The sequence below is a fragment of the Myodes glareolus genome, chromosome 5 (assembly GCF_982192425.1).
Source record: "Myodes glareolus chromosome 5, mMyoGla1.1, whole genome shotgun sequence".
NCBI lineage: Eukaryota > Metazoa > Chordata > Mammalia > Rodentia > Cricetidae > Myodes > Myodes glareolus.
In genome coordinates, this window is record NC_142030.1 from 2,015,763 (window position 1) to 2,030,963 (window position 15,201).

At 53.4% G+C, this 15,201-nt stretch overlaps 1 protein-coding gene across 5 annotated transcripts in view; it reads right to left on the minus strand.

Moving 5' to 3' along the window:
• Nucleotides 1-516: 516 nt before the first annotated feature.
• The window catches only part of Lamb3 (laminin subunit beta 3), a 113,115-nt gene continuing 98,430 nt past the window's right edge, over nucleotides 517-15,201 (minus strand). For all 5 annotated transcript variants that reach the window (XM_048439342.3, XM_048439347.3, XM_048439344.3 and 2 more), the window contains 13 exons: nucleotides 14,856-15,011; nucleotides 14,131-14,327; nucleotides 13,677-13,788; nucleotides 12,273-12,651; nucleotides 10,440-10,600; nucleotides 10,140-10,357; nucleotides 9,745-9,942; nucleotides 9,329-9,473; nucleotides 5,759-5,966; nucleotides 5,242-5,383; nucleotides 4,719-4,895; nucleotides 3,887-4,040; nucleotides 517-970 (listed from right to left, as the gene is read on the minus strand). In XM_048439342.3, the coding sequence (XP_048295299.3) occupies nucleotides 834-970; nucleotides 3,887-4,040; nucleotides 4,719-4,895; nucleotides 5,242-5,383; nucleotides 5,759-5,966; nucleotides 9,329-9,473; nucleotides 9,745-9,942; nucleotides 10,140-10,357; nucleotides 10,440-10,600; nucleotides 12,273-12,651; nucleotides 13,677-13,788; nucleotides 14,131-14,327; nucleotides 14,856-15,011 (2,384 nt within the window). In that variant the 3' untranslated portion in view covers nucleotides 517-833. The remainder of the gene's footprint in view (nucleotides 971-3,886; nucleotides 4,041-4,718; nucleotides 4,896-5,241; nucleotides 5,384-5,758; nucleotides 5,967-9,328; nucleotides 9,474-9,744; nucleotides 9,943-10,139; nucleotides 10,358-10,439; nucleotides 10,601-12,272; nucleotides 12,652-13,676; nucleotides 13,789-14,130; nucleotides 14,328-14,855; nucleotides 15,012-15,201) is intronic.

Sequence of the window (15,201 nt, forward strand, 5' to 3'; positions counted from 1 at the left end):
AAGAAACTGTGTGTCCTGGTGGCTAAGGAGTTCCAGGGAGCTGCCAAAGCCCTAAGGGACATGGGGTGCAATGAAAGTTAAGGCAGGTACAAGCTGCCCAGTGCCCTGGCTGCTGGTGATGAAAACCAAGAGAAAATATACCACCAGCTTGAGCGTCTGAATCTACGTGACCGACTTCAAAAGCCTCGCTCTCAGGACTGGAAGCTGAGAGTCTCCGGGTCTGCTGTACCACCCGCCCCCATCCTTGGGCAATCGCAGGTCACAGACTGCCACCTAGAGTCTCCCCTCTCCTTTGCTGCCTGGGTAGAGCAGGGGACATTGAGGTAGTGGAAACAGATGGACTCCAGTCCCGAGACAGACGAGCTCAGTCTGCTGAGTCCAGAGGCCATCTGAGCTAGACTAGGTAATCAGGGCAAGCCACAGGACCGAGTTCACAGGACCCTCAACAGGATGCAGGAAAGGTGACAGCGGTTACTTAATACAGACTCACATCATTTTCTTCTTGAGTTTCTAGGCTCTTGTTCAAAGATTTTTTTATTGGGCTTTGTATTTGTATCATGCTGTGTAGTTTTTGTGTTGATCCCAATTTCCACCACAGTGGAGGGCAGGAGTAGGTGTGGGGGGCACACCCCTCTACACACACACCATCTCTCCTTTAAGTGTGGTCGTGTAAGCACCGGCTCAATGACAGTCAGCTACCTAGCAGCAGCACACCCAGGGTGAACAGACGGTGCTATCAGTGGTATCAAAGTGTCCTAGGGCTAGTAAACACTCCCCCACACAGCGTGCCCTTCCAAGGCAGAGGGGAATGTGTATGAAGTTGGGGCTTCAGGTCACTTGCAGGTGGCATAGTAGAGCACACGCCCATTGATGTAACTGCGGATCTGCTCCACGCGCCTCTCCAGCCCCGACAGGTCTGCGGAGCGCAGCATGATGGCCTGACTCCCGCGAAGCAGCTCTGACTCCATGTCTGCAGCAGATGGAACAGCCATGGGGAAGAATCAGAAGGTGAGACACCGAAGGACTCCCAGTCTGTCCTTCCCCTCCCCCAACCTGGAGGCAGCAAGGACAAGAGTCTCCCCTAAGCGCTGTCAACCACTGAAGCAGACAGTTCTGTTACGACCTGCCCCTCCAGCCCCACCCCACTCAAAACCTGGCAGGACCAGGCTTTCTGTCGGTCTTCCCTTTGTTTGACCTTCTCCTCCATCCAGGCTCTGGGTTATCCCAAAGTGATGAAAGACCGTATTGCCTGCCCCCAAGATTAGCAACCCAAGTAGGGCAAGCAGACCTCTGAATCCTACCAATGGCCTTCAGGTGGATGCTGGAAAAAGCTGGCCAGGCGACTTGGGTCTTTCATTGCTTTTTCTCCCTATAATATCACTCCAGGAAAATGTTCTGCTCCCCATCCCCAGGGCGTTCACATACCATCCCCAGGTAAGACACACAGTCTGAAGTTCTCTCGAGTGACCCAGGCGGCCTGGCCTCACACAGGAGTTCCCGCTACTGTACTACGATAGCCTGAGCTTTGCTGGGGGTAGGGAGGGAGTGTGGCCTGCCTCACAGGGCAACAAGGAGCAGCACTGGCTATGTCAGAAGGCACCTTCTCACGAGTCCAAATCTGACCACTTCTTGCTTCTATGTAGTGATACTTTGTTTGTTTTAACAAATAAAGCTTGTCTGAAGATCAGAGTACAGAGCTAAACCACTAGAGGCCAGGCGGTGGTGGCTCACACCTTTACTCCCAGTGCTTGGGAGTCCCATGCCTTTAATCCCAGCACTAGGGAGGTGGAGATTGGAAGGGATATGGCTGGGTGGAGAGAGGAATATACGTGGAAGGAGACAGGAGCCCAGTGCTCCTGTCAGTGAGGATGCAGTCTGAGGACACAGCCCTTCTGGTCTAAGGATTCAGTAGAAGTAGAAGGTCTCTCTAGTGGCTGGCTGCACTCTCTGATCTCTCAGCTTTCACCCCCTAATATCTGACTCTGGGTTCTTATTATTAATACCTATTAGAATTCATGCTACAGAGCCACACAGCTGCCCCATGCCCACCTTCTGGGGGATAGGAGATTGTCTGTTGTGTTCCTTTGAGACAGTGTATCCAAGACAAAGACCTCAGTTCCTCAGCTGTTACAGCTCCTGTTGCCCTGACTACCCTGGTGACGCCTCTCCTATGGATGCAGGTCTATCAGTATCCTTTCTGAAGATGGGGTAGCCCTCACCACCCCCAGCAGAGTGCAGCGGTGTAGGCCCTGGGCTGATATGTAGCCAGTGGACCTCCACGTGGAATTTCAGGCTGATAGACACCCTTCTGTTCCTTGCTCCCCGCACCCCAGTCCCAGAAGATCCCATGCAGGCAAATCCTAAGTAGGTAAAACCCTGCTCTCATGCTGTGTGCTGAGCCGACCAGGCCACACCAGGGGTTAAGTCATTCCGCTGCCACCCTTGAGCTGGTGCCTCCTGTCGGTTCCGATGCCCGATGTTTGTTCAGTCTTCGGCAGTGAGCAAGACATTGCTGACTTAGAACAACTCACGGTGACTCAGAACTCTTGAGTCTCTTTCAGGTGAGGAACAGCCTGCGCTTGCCACCACTTACCAGTTACAAAGTACTTCCGGTGACGTAAGCCACACACAGAGAAGCTTCACCGAAGCCATGGTTTAGTAATAGAGGCCCAAACAGTGGGCCTGCTTACATAACTTCCTTCTTATGTCATTTCCAGCCCACCCACCATCTTAGATCTGGGCGGTGATTTTGTTTCCTGGTGTATGTCTGCTGTCTTCAGATATGATTAACAAATTATTATCTGTGTACACAGTATTGCTAGACAAGGCCAGGACAAGTGCTGAACCAACCTCCAACTCTCCTTTGGGGTACATGGCCACACCTCTCAGCAACTCTCCTTAAACTCACCAAACTAATATTTTCTATTCTGTTCACCTGGCTATAAATGAGATTTTTGCCAACCATTTTTATTGAAATTCAGAGGAATAATGTGTATGACCTTTCCTGGACACACGGGTCCCACCATCATATCTATAGATTGTCAGGTTCCTAGGAATGTCCCCTTTCCAAGGCTATGATCATTATGTCTCCATGTTCCAAACCCTCCAATGGCCTTAGATGGTTCACTGCTGAGTCCATGTCTGCCCTCTTCATTGGGGCATCGAGGAGCCATGCTACTGCCCCCTTCAGATTCCTCACCTATGTCCCTCTCCTTCAGAGAGGGTGTCTGTCACCTGAGGTGACTGTCACATCCTCGGAACGCTCTTCTTCCTTCTCACGGCCATCCTCCTGAGGTCCTTCAGTGTCCCCTAGCCTCTCCTAGGCCAAGCCTCCTTTCTCAGATCTCTCTGAACATTTCCCTCTGGCATCGATTGTCCTCTGAGCCCCTAAATATCTGTGTCTTCATCACTGACCCATGTGCCACTGTATAGCAAAGCATATGTTTCGAGGGTCGCAGGAGCAAAGACCCCAGCTGGACTGTGAGCTTCTCCGGGCCGGGCCATGTGACCCACACCTCGCTGAATTCCTGCAGTCCTGTAGCTGTACTAGCTGCTCAGGGAGTCTTAACTGGTCGCATTTCCTTAGTGCTGCTGGTTTGGTTCCAGTGGAATGAGTTTTGGGAGACACAGATGGAATGGGATAGTGAGACGGTCTAGTGGGTAAAGGAGACCACCACCAAGCCTGACAACCTGAATTTGATCTCCAGAACCCACGAAGCAGAAGGAGATAAGCAACTTCTGCAAGCTGCCCTTTGACCTCTACAGATATGCTATGGCACACGCGGACTCCCACAACTGCACACACGTAAAATATAATTTCAAAAGTATTTTAAAGAAGCCATGAATGGCGGGTGCCCAGCAGTCCATGTCCCTGGATCATGCTCACCTTCCATTTTGTCCATCATTTCCATGGTCTCTCCAAACAGCTCCTCTGCCTCTGTCTTGATGCTCAGGATTCGACTACCTTGCTCACCCAGCATGGGACTCTGCCCCAGCCGGTCCTTCAACTCTGTATACCTTTGCTTGAGTCTCTCGAAGCCCTGAAAAGGTAGGTCATTCCCAAATCCTAAATGCCAGTGGCTAACTGGCATCACCCAAATCAGCTCATAGCCTCCTGGTACCCCCAAGGGTTGGTTTTGCCTGTAATGCTCTACCTCTGAGCCCTAAGGGATGTCTTAACATTTTGTCTTTTCCTTCTGTTGTGCCACAACCCACCGTACTTGCCAGGCACAAAATGGCAGGTTAATACCAAAGTACATTGACAACTTGGTCACTAGACCAGGATGGCAAATGCCCATGTTCCTGGCCTTGGTAAAGCAAGTGGTACACCTGATACCCCAAAATGACTCTTCGATCTTCTTTGTCCTGATTCTAGCTAGCATGGAGGCCAGGGTGTCTGTCCAAGCCATGGACGTCTGACCATGGTGGAGACTTGGGAGACAAGCTGCAGTGTGGGTATGAAGAGAACTATGTTACAGATGAACTTGGAGCTGGGGACAAGCCACTGTCTCATTTGTAAATGTGTCTAGGATGGTCCTCATGTCCCGCCCAGCTACCTAGAGGAGCAGGGGTAGAATTTAGACACAGGTTGTGTTTGGGGTCCATGCTGAACCATCCTGGCTTGGTCCTGTGTGGTTTTATCGAAGGTGCAGTAACCTTCCTGCTCAGGAGTCGAGCTCTGATTCCCCATCCCTGGGACGACTCTGCCCTCTTTGTACCTCCTGGGCACTCAGTGCCTGCTTGCTGGCACCCTCTGCAAGCTTCTGGGCCCGCATTGCCTGTGCCTGCTCCTGCTGGGCCTGGTGGCGGAGCTTCTCCATCTGCACCCAAAATCCACTCATCTGCTCCTTCATGCCCCTCACCAGCCTTTCAGCAGGCACCAGGACCTGCTGGACCTTTGGGGAAAGAAAGAGGAATTGGGGTTGGCACTGGGCCTCACAGGCATCATGGGACCTTGTTTCCCTAGCTTGTCTCTCGCTCCTCAGGGAGGAGAGTCTTCCTGACCACGATGCATTGACTCCAAGCTACCTTGCCCAGTGATACTCAGGTTTTCCCCTTTTCCAGCTCCACTGACTTCATCCCGAATGCAGCTCAGAGCCCATCCCTGCTTTTGCATCCTGGTCAGGTGAGACAAATCTGAAGCTCGAAGCCCAGCAAGTGTATCTAACTAGGTGGCATCTAACCGGCTCACATCCTAGCACCTTCTTGTACCTAAGTAGTTCGTTACCTCTAATGTCTTACCTCAGCAACCCTTTCCTGGATGAGCCGAAGAGAGCGGCCAGTGCCCTGCATAGTGTCCTGAGCTTCCTGCAGAGCCACGGTGCCCTGCCGAAGGTTCCCAACCACCTCTTCAACCTGGCCTTCCACAGCTTGGGCTCGGCTTCTGAGTAAAGGAAGGGGAAGGGGAATGAGTGAGGAGCAAATGAGCAAGTACGACCTTAGTTCACACCAGTCCTGGAGAGCATTGCTCTTAGGCAGACAAAGACAAGTGAAAGCATTAGCTCTCTTCCCACAGGACCCACCCAGAGGCAGCTGAGTAAGAGAGTGATGCCCACAACACTCTTGGGACACAAGCTCTCTGTGTAAAGTACTAGGTCACGTGAACAAAATGTACCCTGGACCCTGCAGATAGCCTAGCTTCCCTGGCATGGTAAGCCCCTCCCTATGTTACAGCTTCTGTACTCCTCTCCTAGCCACAAGGTTGGGGAGTAAACATGAACCCAGTTCCATTAGGAAGGCACTGGGGCCAGTGCCATACCTGGCCTTCTCAGCCTCAGCCTGGAGCCTGCGGGCCCGCGCGATATCCTGCTTGGTCTGGGACAGCACCAGATCCACATTGGGGAGCCTGGCAGCAATGGCCTGGATCTCTTTCATCTTGCGCAGCACTGTGGCTGAGTCTGTGGGCAGCCAGAGCGCCAGGACTGCTTCACTGACCTCTTGGATGGTGGCTGCATCTGTGTCGGGGTCTGGAAGACAGCCAACCAATCATCAGATCACTCGGATCCTCTAGTATCCACAGCCCCTCCAGGCTGGGTAGCACCCCTGGCGGATGTCTGTTATAGCCCTGCTCCTGGACAAACCCAGGCACCGTTTCCTGGTGGTGGTCGTGGTGACGCTGCTGGTGCTGGTAGGGTGTTTCTGGGACGCTATAGGATTCCTGTCCTGTGTACTGCCGAGGGGAGGAGGGATGTGGGCACAGCTGTGGCAGCTAAGTGTCTGGTGCCACAGGAAGCTGTGGGCTTGGAGAGGGAGGTGGTGCCAAGCAGCTGGTACTGAACAATGCCAGCAGCACATACATAATCAGCTCCAAATTGGGAGGGAGCGGCCAGGAATTGGAGCTGCTTCCTTGGCAATAAGACCCCTTCCCTGCCCCCTTCTTCGGGCCAAGTACTCATTTTCCCAAAGGCAGAAAAGGATTACTGGGTTTTTTTTCCCCTGAGACAGGACCATCTCAGATTGGCCGATTCTAGCCATGGAATCTAGAACCAGCATTCCTAACCGCTCACCTTGCCGTTCGCCCTCGCATGTGGCATGTGACCCCACCCCCATGGAAATGCTTGTCTTCCTAGTTTGGCTCTCTTCTCCTGCTGCAGTGCGAACCCACCGAGGACAGAGATTGAGTTTTGTCCCATTCGTGTCCCCAGATCCCAGTTCAGGCCTTCGAAGGGCCTTTGAATTTGAGGAGTAACCGAAAGGGCACTTGCTCTTCACTGCTCATGCATGCCTCTTGGGGTTCAGTCTCCTGACCTGTGACATGACGTGAATGACCCCCCCAACACACACGCACACACAACATTCACACCCTGGGCTATGAGATGTCACCATCAGTTAGCCAGAGTTTTTACAAAGTGTCTCAGAGAGAGACCCAAGATACAAGTACAAAAATGACACCTTCTCGTCTCTCGGCTGCTTCTACAGATATCACTCTGGAAAGATGTGTCCACTCGACCAGATAGTTTAGCCCGGCCTGAACTTCTCTAGGGTTCTGGGACTAGCTTCTCTTCACGGGCAGCAGGTGACATAGGTCCTATCCCATCCCTGCCCTTCCTCACACCAGGTGGAAGGACCTTCTTGAGAGAAAGGAAACTGGATGCTTCAGGCTATGCAGCAAGACACCCAAGGTGCTGGAAGCTCAAGGTGCAGACCTGGTCGTTTAACTAAGCCTTCCCACCCCAGGCGCAGCTCCATGGGGATCTACTCTAGACACGTTGCCCCTCCTGGAGCCCAGTCCTGTTTTCCAAATGGGGCAGAATGGACACCTTTCCCAGAAAGCCTTCCACCAAGCACATAGCTCAGCCAGCGTAGGTACTTCCTGTGCTTTTCATGATGGTGGCAGCAGCATGCATGACTGGGTGTCCAGTCCACTCAGTTCATAATGTCCTCAGACAGAGGGGTCTCAGTAAACATCGGCATGCACAGCCTGTGCAGTGAGGGCCAAGATCCAGTCAGACTCTGCCCTGGCCCTTGTGGAACTCAAAATGTACTGGGAATGAGGGACATATAAAAGATGAATCATAACCCTGTGTGACTTGCAGGGTGTGCACTGTGCCAGCAATGGGGGAGCACCTGCCTCAGGACCAGGAAGGCTTCCTGGAGGTTGGAAAACCTGAGAGGCATCTTAGAGGAGAAATTCGTCAGGTCAGAAGAGGCGATAAAAGGGAGAGAATACGGGGGCGGGGGGGGGACACCAAAAGTAAGGAGGTGGCGCTTGTGTGTGTGTGTGCATGTGCACCATGAGTGTGTATGTGTGTGTGTACCACCTACAGTTGGATATCTTCTGGCAAGTCACTTCTCTGTGCATCCCTCACATGGGAACTGGAGGTAATAGCAGTACTTAGCTAGGATGGCCGGGACTAAGGGATGTGATACAAAGTCCCTCGAACACTGCCTGTACTTAGGAACTGATGCATAAACCCCACCTGAGAACTTCCTCGATTCCACCCGAAGGGCTGACAAAGACAACACTCCTCCTCCTTCGTCCCCAGGCCTGCCACTCTCTCCTGCGGCAGCGGCAGCTGGGATTGGCACCTCCTACCATGGGTCTGCAGACTAGGATCCACCAAGTGGTGGTTATGAGAACTCTCTGGGGTCCCACCCACAGCCAAGCCTCTCTCAGGCCCATGCCCCCTCTGCCCCTGGACTCATCACAGGCCCTGACCTGAGATGCAGCCTGGCTGAGCCTGGAAGCTCCCACCTGCTCCCAGGAGCAGAGCCCAAGCTACACAGAGAAGTCAGCCCCTCCCAGCCTGACCAGGGCCTGCTCAAGCCCCAAACCTTGGTTACCCTCTTGTGTTTCTGTGCCAGGGACCTTAGCCCTGCACTCCCATAACACACTTCCCAGTGGCTCCTCCTGCTTAAGTCCCGGGGCCTCCGTTGACCCCTCCTGGGCTTGAGTCATGCTTGCACCACCCACAGCTCCTGCATGGCGGGCTGTCTGCACTCAGGAGACAGCTTTGGACTATTTGGGGTAAAACCACACTGCAGTAGTACCATGAGCCACCACTGCTGGGCCCAGCCCTTAGCTCATATCAACCAGGCTTCCAGCCAAGCAAAGCCCTGGCAGGGACCCGAGAGATAATAATACAACTCACACTCTAGAGGTGCCTTTCATTTGTCAAAGCACATGTTGCAGCAGTTACTCGGTTCTTAGGGGAAAACTTGTAGAATACTACCGACTCCATTTTCAAGGGAAAGTTAAGGTGAAGAAAAACGGTTTGCCTGGAGTCAAGTTCCCTGAATCCTATCTCATCGCCTAGGCCACTGAAGAAAGGATCTGTCCCATCCATTCATTAATTCATCCATTCATTCACTCCCCCAATCTTATATATGTGCCAGAAGATCCATGAACCAAGCAGGCATCCATCCTTGCTGCCCCAGAGGCACACTCCGAATGGACTGTACGACCATTCCTGAGTGGAGGGATATACAGACAGAGACTACAGAAGGCCTCTCTGGGGAGGTGACATTTTAAGCTGTAACCATGGAGCTGTTCATCCCAGCCAGCAAGGATCAGTGACAAACCCTCCAGTGGGCAAGGGCCTGACAAGTTCAAAGTGACACCCGGTAAGTAAAGGAAAGAGAAACAAAATGTCACAGAGAAGAGATGTGCAGAGGTCAGAAAACGAGCCTGTGTTCATCTAAGAGCAAGGTGGGGAAGTTGGGGAAGGGGTGGAAGGCAATAAAATCAATAGCCAAAGATCAGGCAAGAGATATGGTCGAGCCAGTGGACAGCAGGCATGGTGGGAAGGAGGTGGTGGGCTATGAACTAGACATGGGCAGGAGGGGCAGATGGGAGCCAGAATACTCACAGAGATGAAAGTCAGCTCACCTGTGAGGAAGCCCCGGACCTGCTGGATGAGAAGCCGCGTGCGCTGGACATCTTCTTCCATCTGCATGCGGCTGGTGCTCACCTGGGTCTCGAGGCGCTGGGCATCTGATTGGACCTTTGACGCTGCCTCCTCAGCTGCCCTAATCTGTTGAAACACAACATGGGTCAGAAAAAGGACAACCCCCAAGGAGCCTCTTGGCAGCTCCCGAGGAATGTATGGAACATCCTCTCCTTTGGGACCTGCAGTCAGCCCAGTTTGCAAGTGATATTTATGGAGGACTTTAAGAGAAAGCTCAAGATATTAGCTCCAAATTCTACCTTACAGTTGCTGGGGGGCATTAGACAAATCACTTAAGATCTCTGGGCTTTGTTCTCCTGGCTGTCAAGTGTGAACTCTCATCCTTTGTGGTACCTACCATCTGCCTGGTCTGCTGGAGCTGGGAGTTAAAGCCCCGTAGCTGCTCAGCTACCTGCCCTGCCATGTGGAAGGCCCCTCTGGCTCTGGGCAAGGCTCCCATGCAGCGAGAGCCACAGGCTGTGCCATTGTCGTGGGGGCACAGCTCTCCAGGGCACGATCCCGGGGTGCACGGTGTCTGCCTAGAGCTGCCACAGAGCTGTAGAGAGACGAGGGTGTCAAAGAAGCCACACCACAACCACTCCCATCCCATGCGAAACAGCCACACATCTCCATGGCAACCAGGACCAAGTTTCCTTGGCAACCCCTGAGTGCACAGCACAGACTGGGGTCAGGAGGAGTGGGGTAGGTTCTGAATGGGACAGATTAGAACATGGGGCTCTCATTCCCAGTCACCTTGTTGGCAGTGAATGTCAAGTCGGGCAACGAAGCCATCTCCAGGCGCAGGGCCACAAGTTGGGCTCCTCCAGCTCCTCCTCCCCCAGCCTGAATCTCCAGCCCTTCTACCTCCCTGCGACTGTCCCTCAGCTGGCTCAGCAGGCTGGAACTGTCGGACACCTGCTGCGCAGCCCGGGAGGACTGCTCGTAAGCGGTGGTCAGCATACGTAAGGCTCCTGAGGAAAAAAGAGAGGGACTGGAGGCCTTGGGTAGGGGCCTTTCTCCCTAGGGAAGAGTAGCTCATGCCCCTGTCCTCACCTGAAGGGTCTGCACTGCTTAGCTTCTCAAATTGCTCCTTCTTGCTCTGGTATAACAGGAGGAGGCGATTGAAGCTTCTGTCCAGATTCCCCAGGTCTCCGGAGAAGGACTCCATCTCCCCCTCTAAGGGTAGGTCCAGAGGCAGGCCCTGGAGAGTCCGCCTGAGACAGTAGGATATTTGCTGAAATTTAGGGAGATGCTGTAACTGATCCAGGAGAAGCAGACTGCAGGGGGAAGGACCTTCCACCAGAGTATGAGAGGGGACAATCCTCATGCTACTGAGAATTCTGCCCAGCAGAGGCTCCAACAAGCTGGAGTCACAGCATAGCCTACCCCATCTCTCTGTAGGTGACTTTAAATGTTCTCTCTCTCCCCTTGGCTTCTGTCAGTCTAACATCTGGGATCCACCTCCATTTCCCGGCTGTTGCTGCTTCCCTGAAGAGAGCCACCCTGTTGGCTCCCCTGGCTCCCCAGGCTGATTTCAGTTTTTACCTTATGTTTGGGCTGGTTCCCATTCTCTCCTCTGTAGCCCAACCTTCCCCATGGAGCTCCAGGCCCATTGCATGCTTACTGGCCACTGCTATCTGGCAGAGGCTTGGGGTGTCACTCTAGGCCCTGAGTCCTAAGTTTGAGAGCCACTGTCTTCATGCCCCCTGCCCTCTGCTACACCACCATGCTGCCCCCCACCCCATCCTACACATCTCTATGATGCAACCTTGTCCAAGCACAGCATACCTTTCAGGGCCTACCAAGACACAACACATTCCTATGTTGATCACCTATGGACTGGCCATCTAATTCTGAGACTTAGGTCCTATAGCCCTTCCCCTGTGCAGGCTACCATGGCCCCCACTGTGAGACTCTTAGCTAACATACCCTGTGTATGTAAGTTCCTGCTTACAGGACAATACCTTAGCCCTTGGCATGTGAAGACCATGTCTTGATATTTTAATGACCCTTGTGCAATACTTGGATTCTATTGGGTGCTCAAAAGCCTATTTGGAAGGACTGGGGAGAGATGGTCCAGTGAATAAGAATGTCTGTTCTACAAGAATAAAGACCTGAGTTCAAATCTCCAGTACACGCATTAAAAGCTAGACGTTAATGAAAGCAGGGAACTTCTGAGTCAGTGGGAGACCCCATCTCAAGGCAGTCAGTCAGTCATACAGTGACAGCAGGAGAACCCAATATTCTGCTCTGGCCTCTGTACACGCATGCAGCTGCACACTTGTGGGCACGCATCCACGCCCAAATGTGGAATGAATGACATGAACAAGTTCCAACAAGCTGTAGCTCATCCATAGACTCCCCCAACCCCCACACTGCCAAGGATGTCCTAAGACCTCCCCATGAGTAACAGAGCCTTTTATTCTTTATGGGCTTGGCACCATCCCTCCACCAATGCTCAGGGAATACAAGCTAATTATAGAAGCTTCAGAACCTCAGTTCCCAAAGAAGGAGCCTCTGCTGGTAGGAGGGGGTGTGGGTGGGACCGCTTCCATTCTAAAGGCAAATTCAGAGATATTTTTAGTGGCCCTGCCTCTTGGGTGCCCTCTGCCAAGGTGACTAAGCCAGGGCCAACGATCCCACTGGCAGTGCAGGCTCAGGAGGAGCGCTGGACTCGGGTTCTGTGTCTGCATAGCTCATCACATCTTTGCCTGTCTCCACATCTGTAGAATGGAATCAACACCACACCCCACATTCACAGATCTGCCCTGACAGCTAAGAGAAGGGACACATAAAAATGCCCCTGGACCAGAATGGACCAGTGTAGCCCTCACCCAAATCCACTGACATGATCCCTCCAGCAGCTTGTTGGGGGAAAGGACCTACCTGATAGACAAGATGGCATTTGCCACCTGAGCCACGTCCTGCTCTGTGACAGAGGTGCCCCCCAGGATCTGTCTGATCTGCTCAATCTTGCTCTTGGCATCTAGCAGCCGAGAGGCCAGGTCTTGATCTTCCCGACCTGCCCCCGTCCACAGGCCTTCAGTGGCATTACGGAGACCACCAAGGCGCTGAGACTGCTTCTGGAGGTCCGCGTCATAGGTCTGGAAGCAGGGGTGGCAGGCCACACATACTGGGTAACGGTCACAGTAGCCTCTCTGGCATTGGTCACATCGGGGCCCAGTTATGCCGGGACGGCAGAGGCAGCGGCCTGAGGATTTGTCACAGCCAGGACCCTCGGTTCCTCTGAAGTCGCAGTCACAGGCTAGAGCAGGAGAATTGACACTTAGAGGCTAGGGTCAGGGAGAGGAATGAAGCCTGGTGAGGATGAAGCCTTGACAGTGACTGATGGGAAGTTTGTCATCAGCACCAATGGCAGGCCAGGCATGTTCTCGGTCACACATCCACATGCATGTGAACCCATCGGACCAGCACACCACTGTGCATTCACATTCTGACTTCCTGCTTCTGTTTAGGAGGCAACCAAGGCACGCAAGGTCTCTGAACACTGTATCTCCTCCTTAAGAGGAAGAGTGTGAAAGGGGGCACCTTGCTCAGTCCCTGCAAGGCGGAGCTGAGACCAATGCTGGTCTTTAGACTCTAGTCCCATGCCAAGACTGATATATAAGCCCTCCAGGAAAGCACACTAGTGTAGTGGGAGGCCACTTGTTGGTTCCCAGATGCTCAGCCCCAGAAATAATCACACAGAAACTGTATTAATTAAATCACTGCTTGGCCTATTAGCTCTAACTTCTTATTGGCTAACTTTTACATCTTAATTTGACCAGTTTCCATTATTTTATATTTTACCACGAGGCTTGTGGCCTACAGGCCGGGTTCCGCAGTGTTTGTCTCTGGCAGCAGCTCCTTGACTTCTCTCTAACTGTGCCTTCTTCCTGCCAGCATTCAATTTAGTTTTCCCCACCTAGCTAAGTTCTGCCCTGCTATAGGTCCAAAGCAGTTTCTTTATTCATTAATGGTAATCACAGCATACAGAGGGGAATACCACATCACTTCAGTCCTCCTCATGATCTATTTTCTCCACTGTTGCCGGCCAAGGCTCTCAGAGAGGGGGAGCAAGGACCCTTGCCCTCCATCCTGGAGTGTGAGGACCACCTTAGTTAACCTGATGTAGGCACTGGAAGGCCAGACAGTCTTCAAGGGAAGATGCTCAACAGAGTTGCCCTGGTCATCGGTACAGAAGGTCCAGTCATATCAGTGTCCTTCACCAAGCACCCCTTATCCTACCCCTCTACCTGCCTGCTACCTGACCATGCAATAACCACGCACCTCGGCACCCCGTAGCTACATCTCCGTGGGTCCCATCAGAACATTGACGGATGGCTGCAGAGTTGCATGTCAGGCCACCAAACCCTTCCCGACAAGGACACTGCCCTGTAAACTGATTAAAGAAAATGTCATGGGGGACCCTTCCAGTCCCTTCCTGGCCTTCCTACTAGGTACTCCGCCCAAGATCCTTGTTCCCCAAAACTAGGTCTCCTACTGAAGGACAAACCAAAGTCAAGTCCCAGCATTGAGCTGCAGACGGCGTGGGGGACAAGCCTGGCCCAAGGCTGAGAACCACAGAGGGAGGGACATCTGGTGGCCTCCCCCAAGGGGAAAGGGGACAGCTGTAGCCTTGCCTGACTGTAGGAAGGCCAGAGAGCAGTGCAGGAGAGATAGAGACATTCGTAGGCAGGACCCCTCTGTGACTGAAGAGCCCATGGGCCAATGTTACTCATACCTGGTTGCACTGTGGGCTGAGAGAGTTGCGCGGGTCACAGGCACAGGGCTCGCAGCCCCTGCCACTGGCCAGCTTCCAGTAGGAAGGGGCACACTGGTCACATTTGGGGCCTACCACATTGGGCAGACACAAGCAGCGCCCACTTTCCTCCTCACAAGGCATATCTCGCCGGGCACCTAGGATGCTGCAGTCACAGCCTGTGGGAGGGAGGGCTGATGAACATAGGCAGGCTCCCACAGAGAGGCTGGCCCCAGAAAACATGCACCAGAGGGGCCCAGCCCTGGAAAAGCACCTGTCTTGTGGCTTACTTGAGACCATACCCTCAGGGACCCTTCCTACCAGGCTCTGTCTAGCCCTGCTTCTGGGGACTGTGTCCCAGACTCTCACTCTGTAGACAGAATCCAGGGCTAAACTGGGCAGGGCTGGTGCATCCCCCAAACGTTGCGCTCTGCTATGAGATCAGCCTGAAGTCACAGGGCCTGTCCTTGTGCATAACATGGCTGACTCATAAGGCCACTGTGGCTTCCCAGCCACCTGACAGTTTGGCAGCTGGCCCGCCCACCCTGGCAGGAACTGATCAAACCCACCTTCCAACCCAGGCCTGTGCTGCCACTTGCTGGAGGACTGTGGTGCAGCACACAGTGCCTGAAGCGGGACTTCCTCTGAGGAGAACACTCCAAGGTGGGCCTCGTGCCCCACCACAGCTTCCCGGGCCCTCTACTCACGGTGGCAGCCTTGGAGGTTGGCAAAGGTGAGTCCCGTAAAGCCAGGCTTGCAGAGGTCACAGCGCTCTCCTTGCACATGCTCTTTGCACACACACTGGCCGGTCAGTGGGTCACAGGGAGCTCCTGGCACTGCCCCATCTGGATCACACTCGCAGGCTGAGAGGCAGAAACAACATCAGAGCTCAGAGGAGGTGCCAGGAGGGTCCGCTCCAAACCCCCATTCTACTGTTGGCTTCCAGTCCTGTGACCCCAGTCAAGCTTGGAACCCTTTGTGCCTGGTTCCCCATCTGAGGAAAAGAAATTGCTTCTGAGTCATAAAGGATGAGCACAGAGCAGGCAGGGCAGT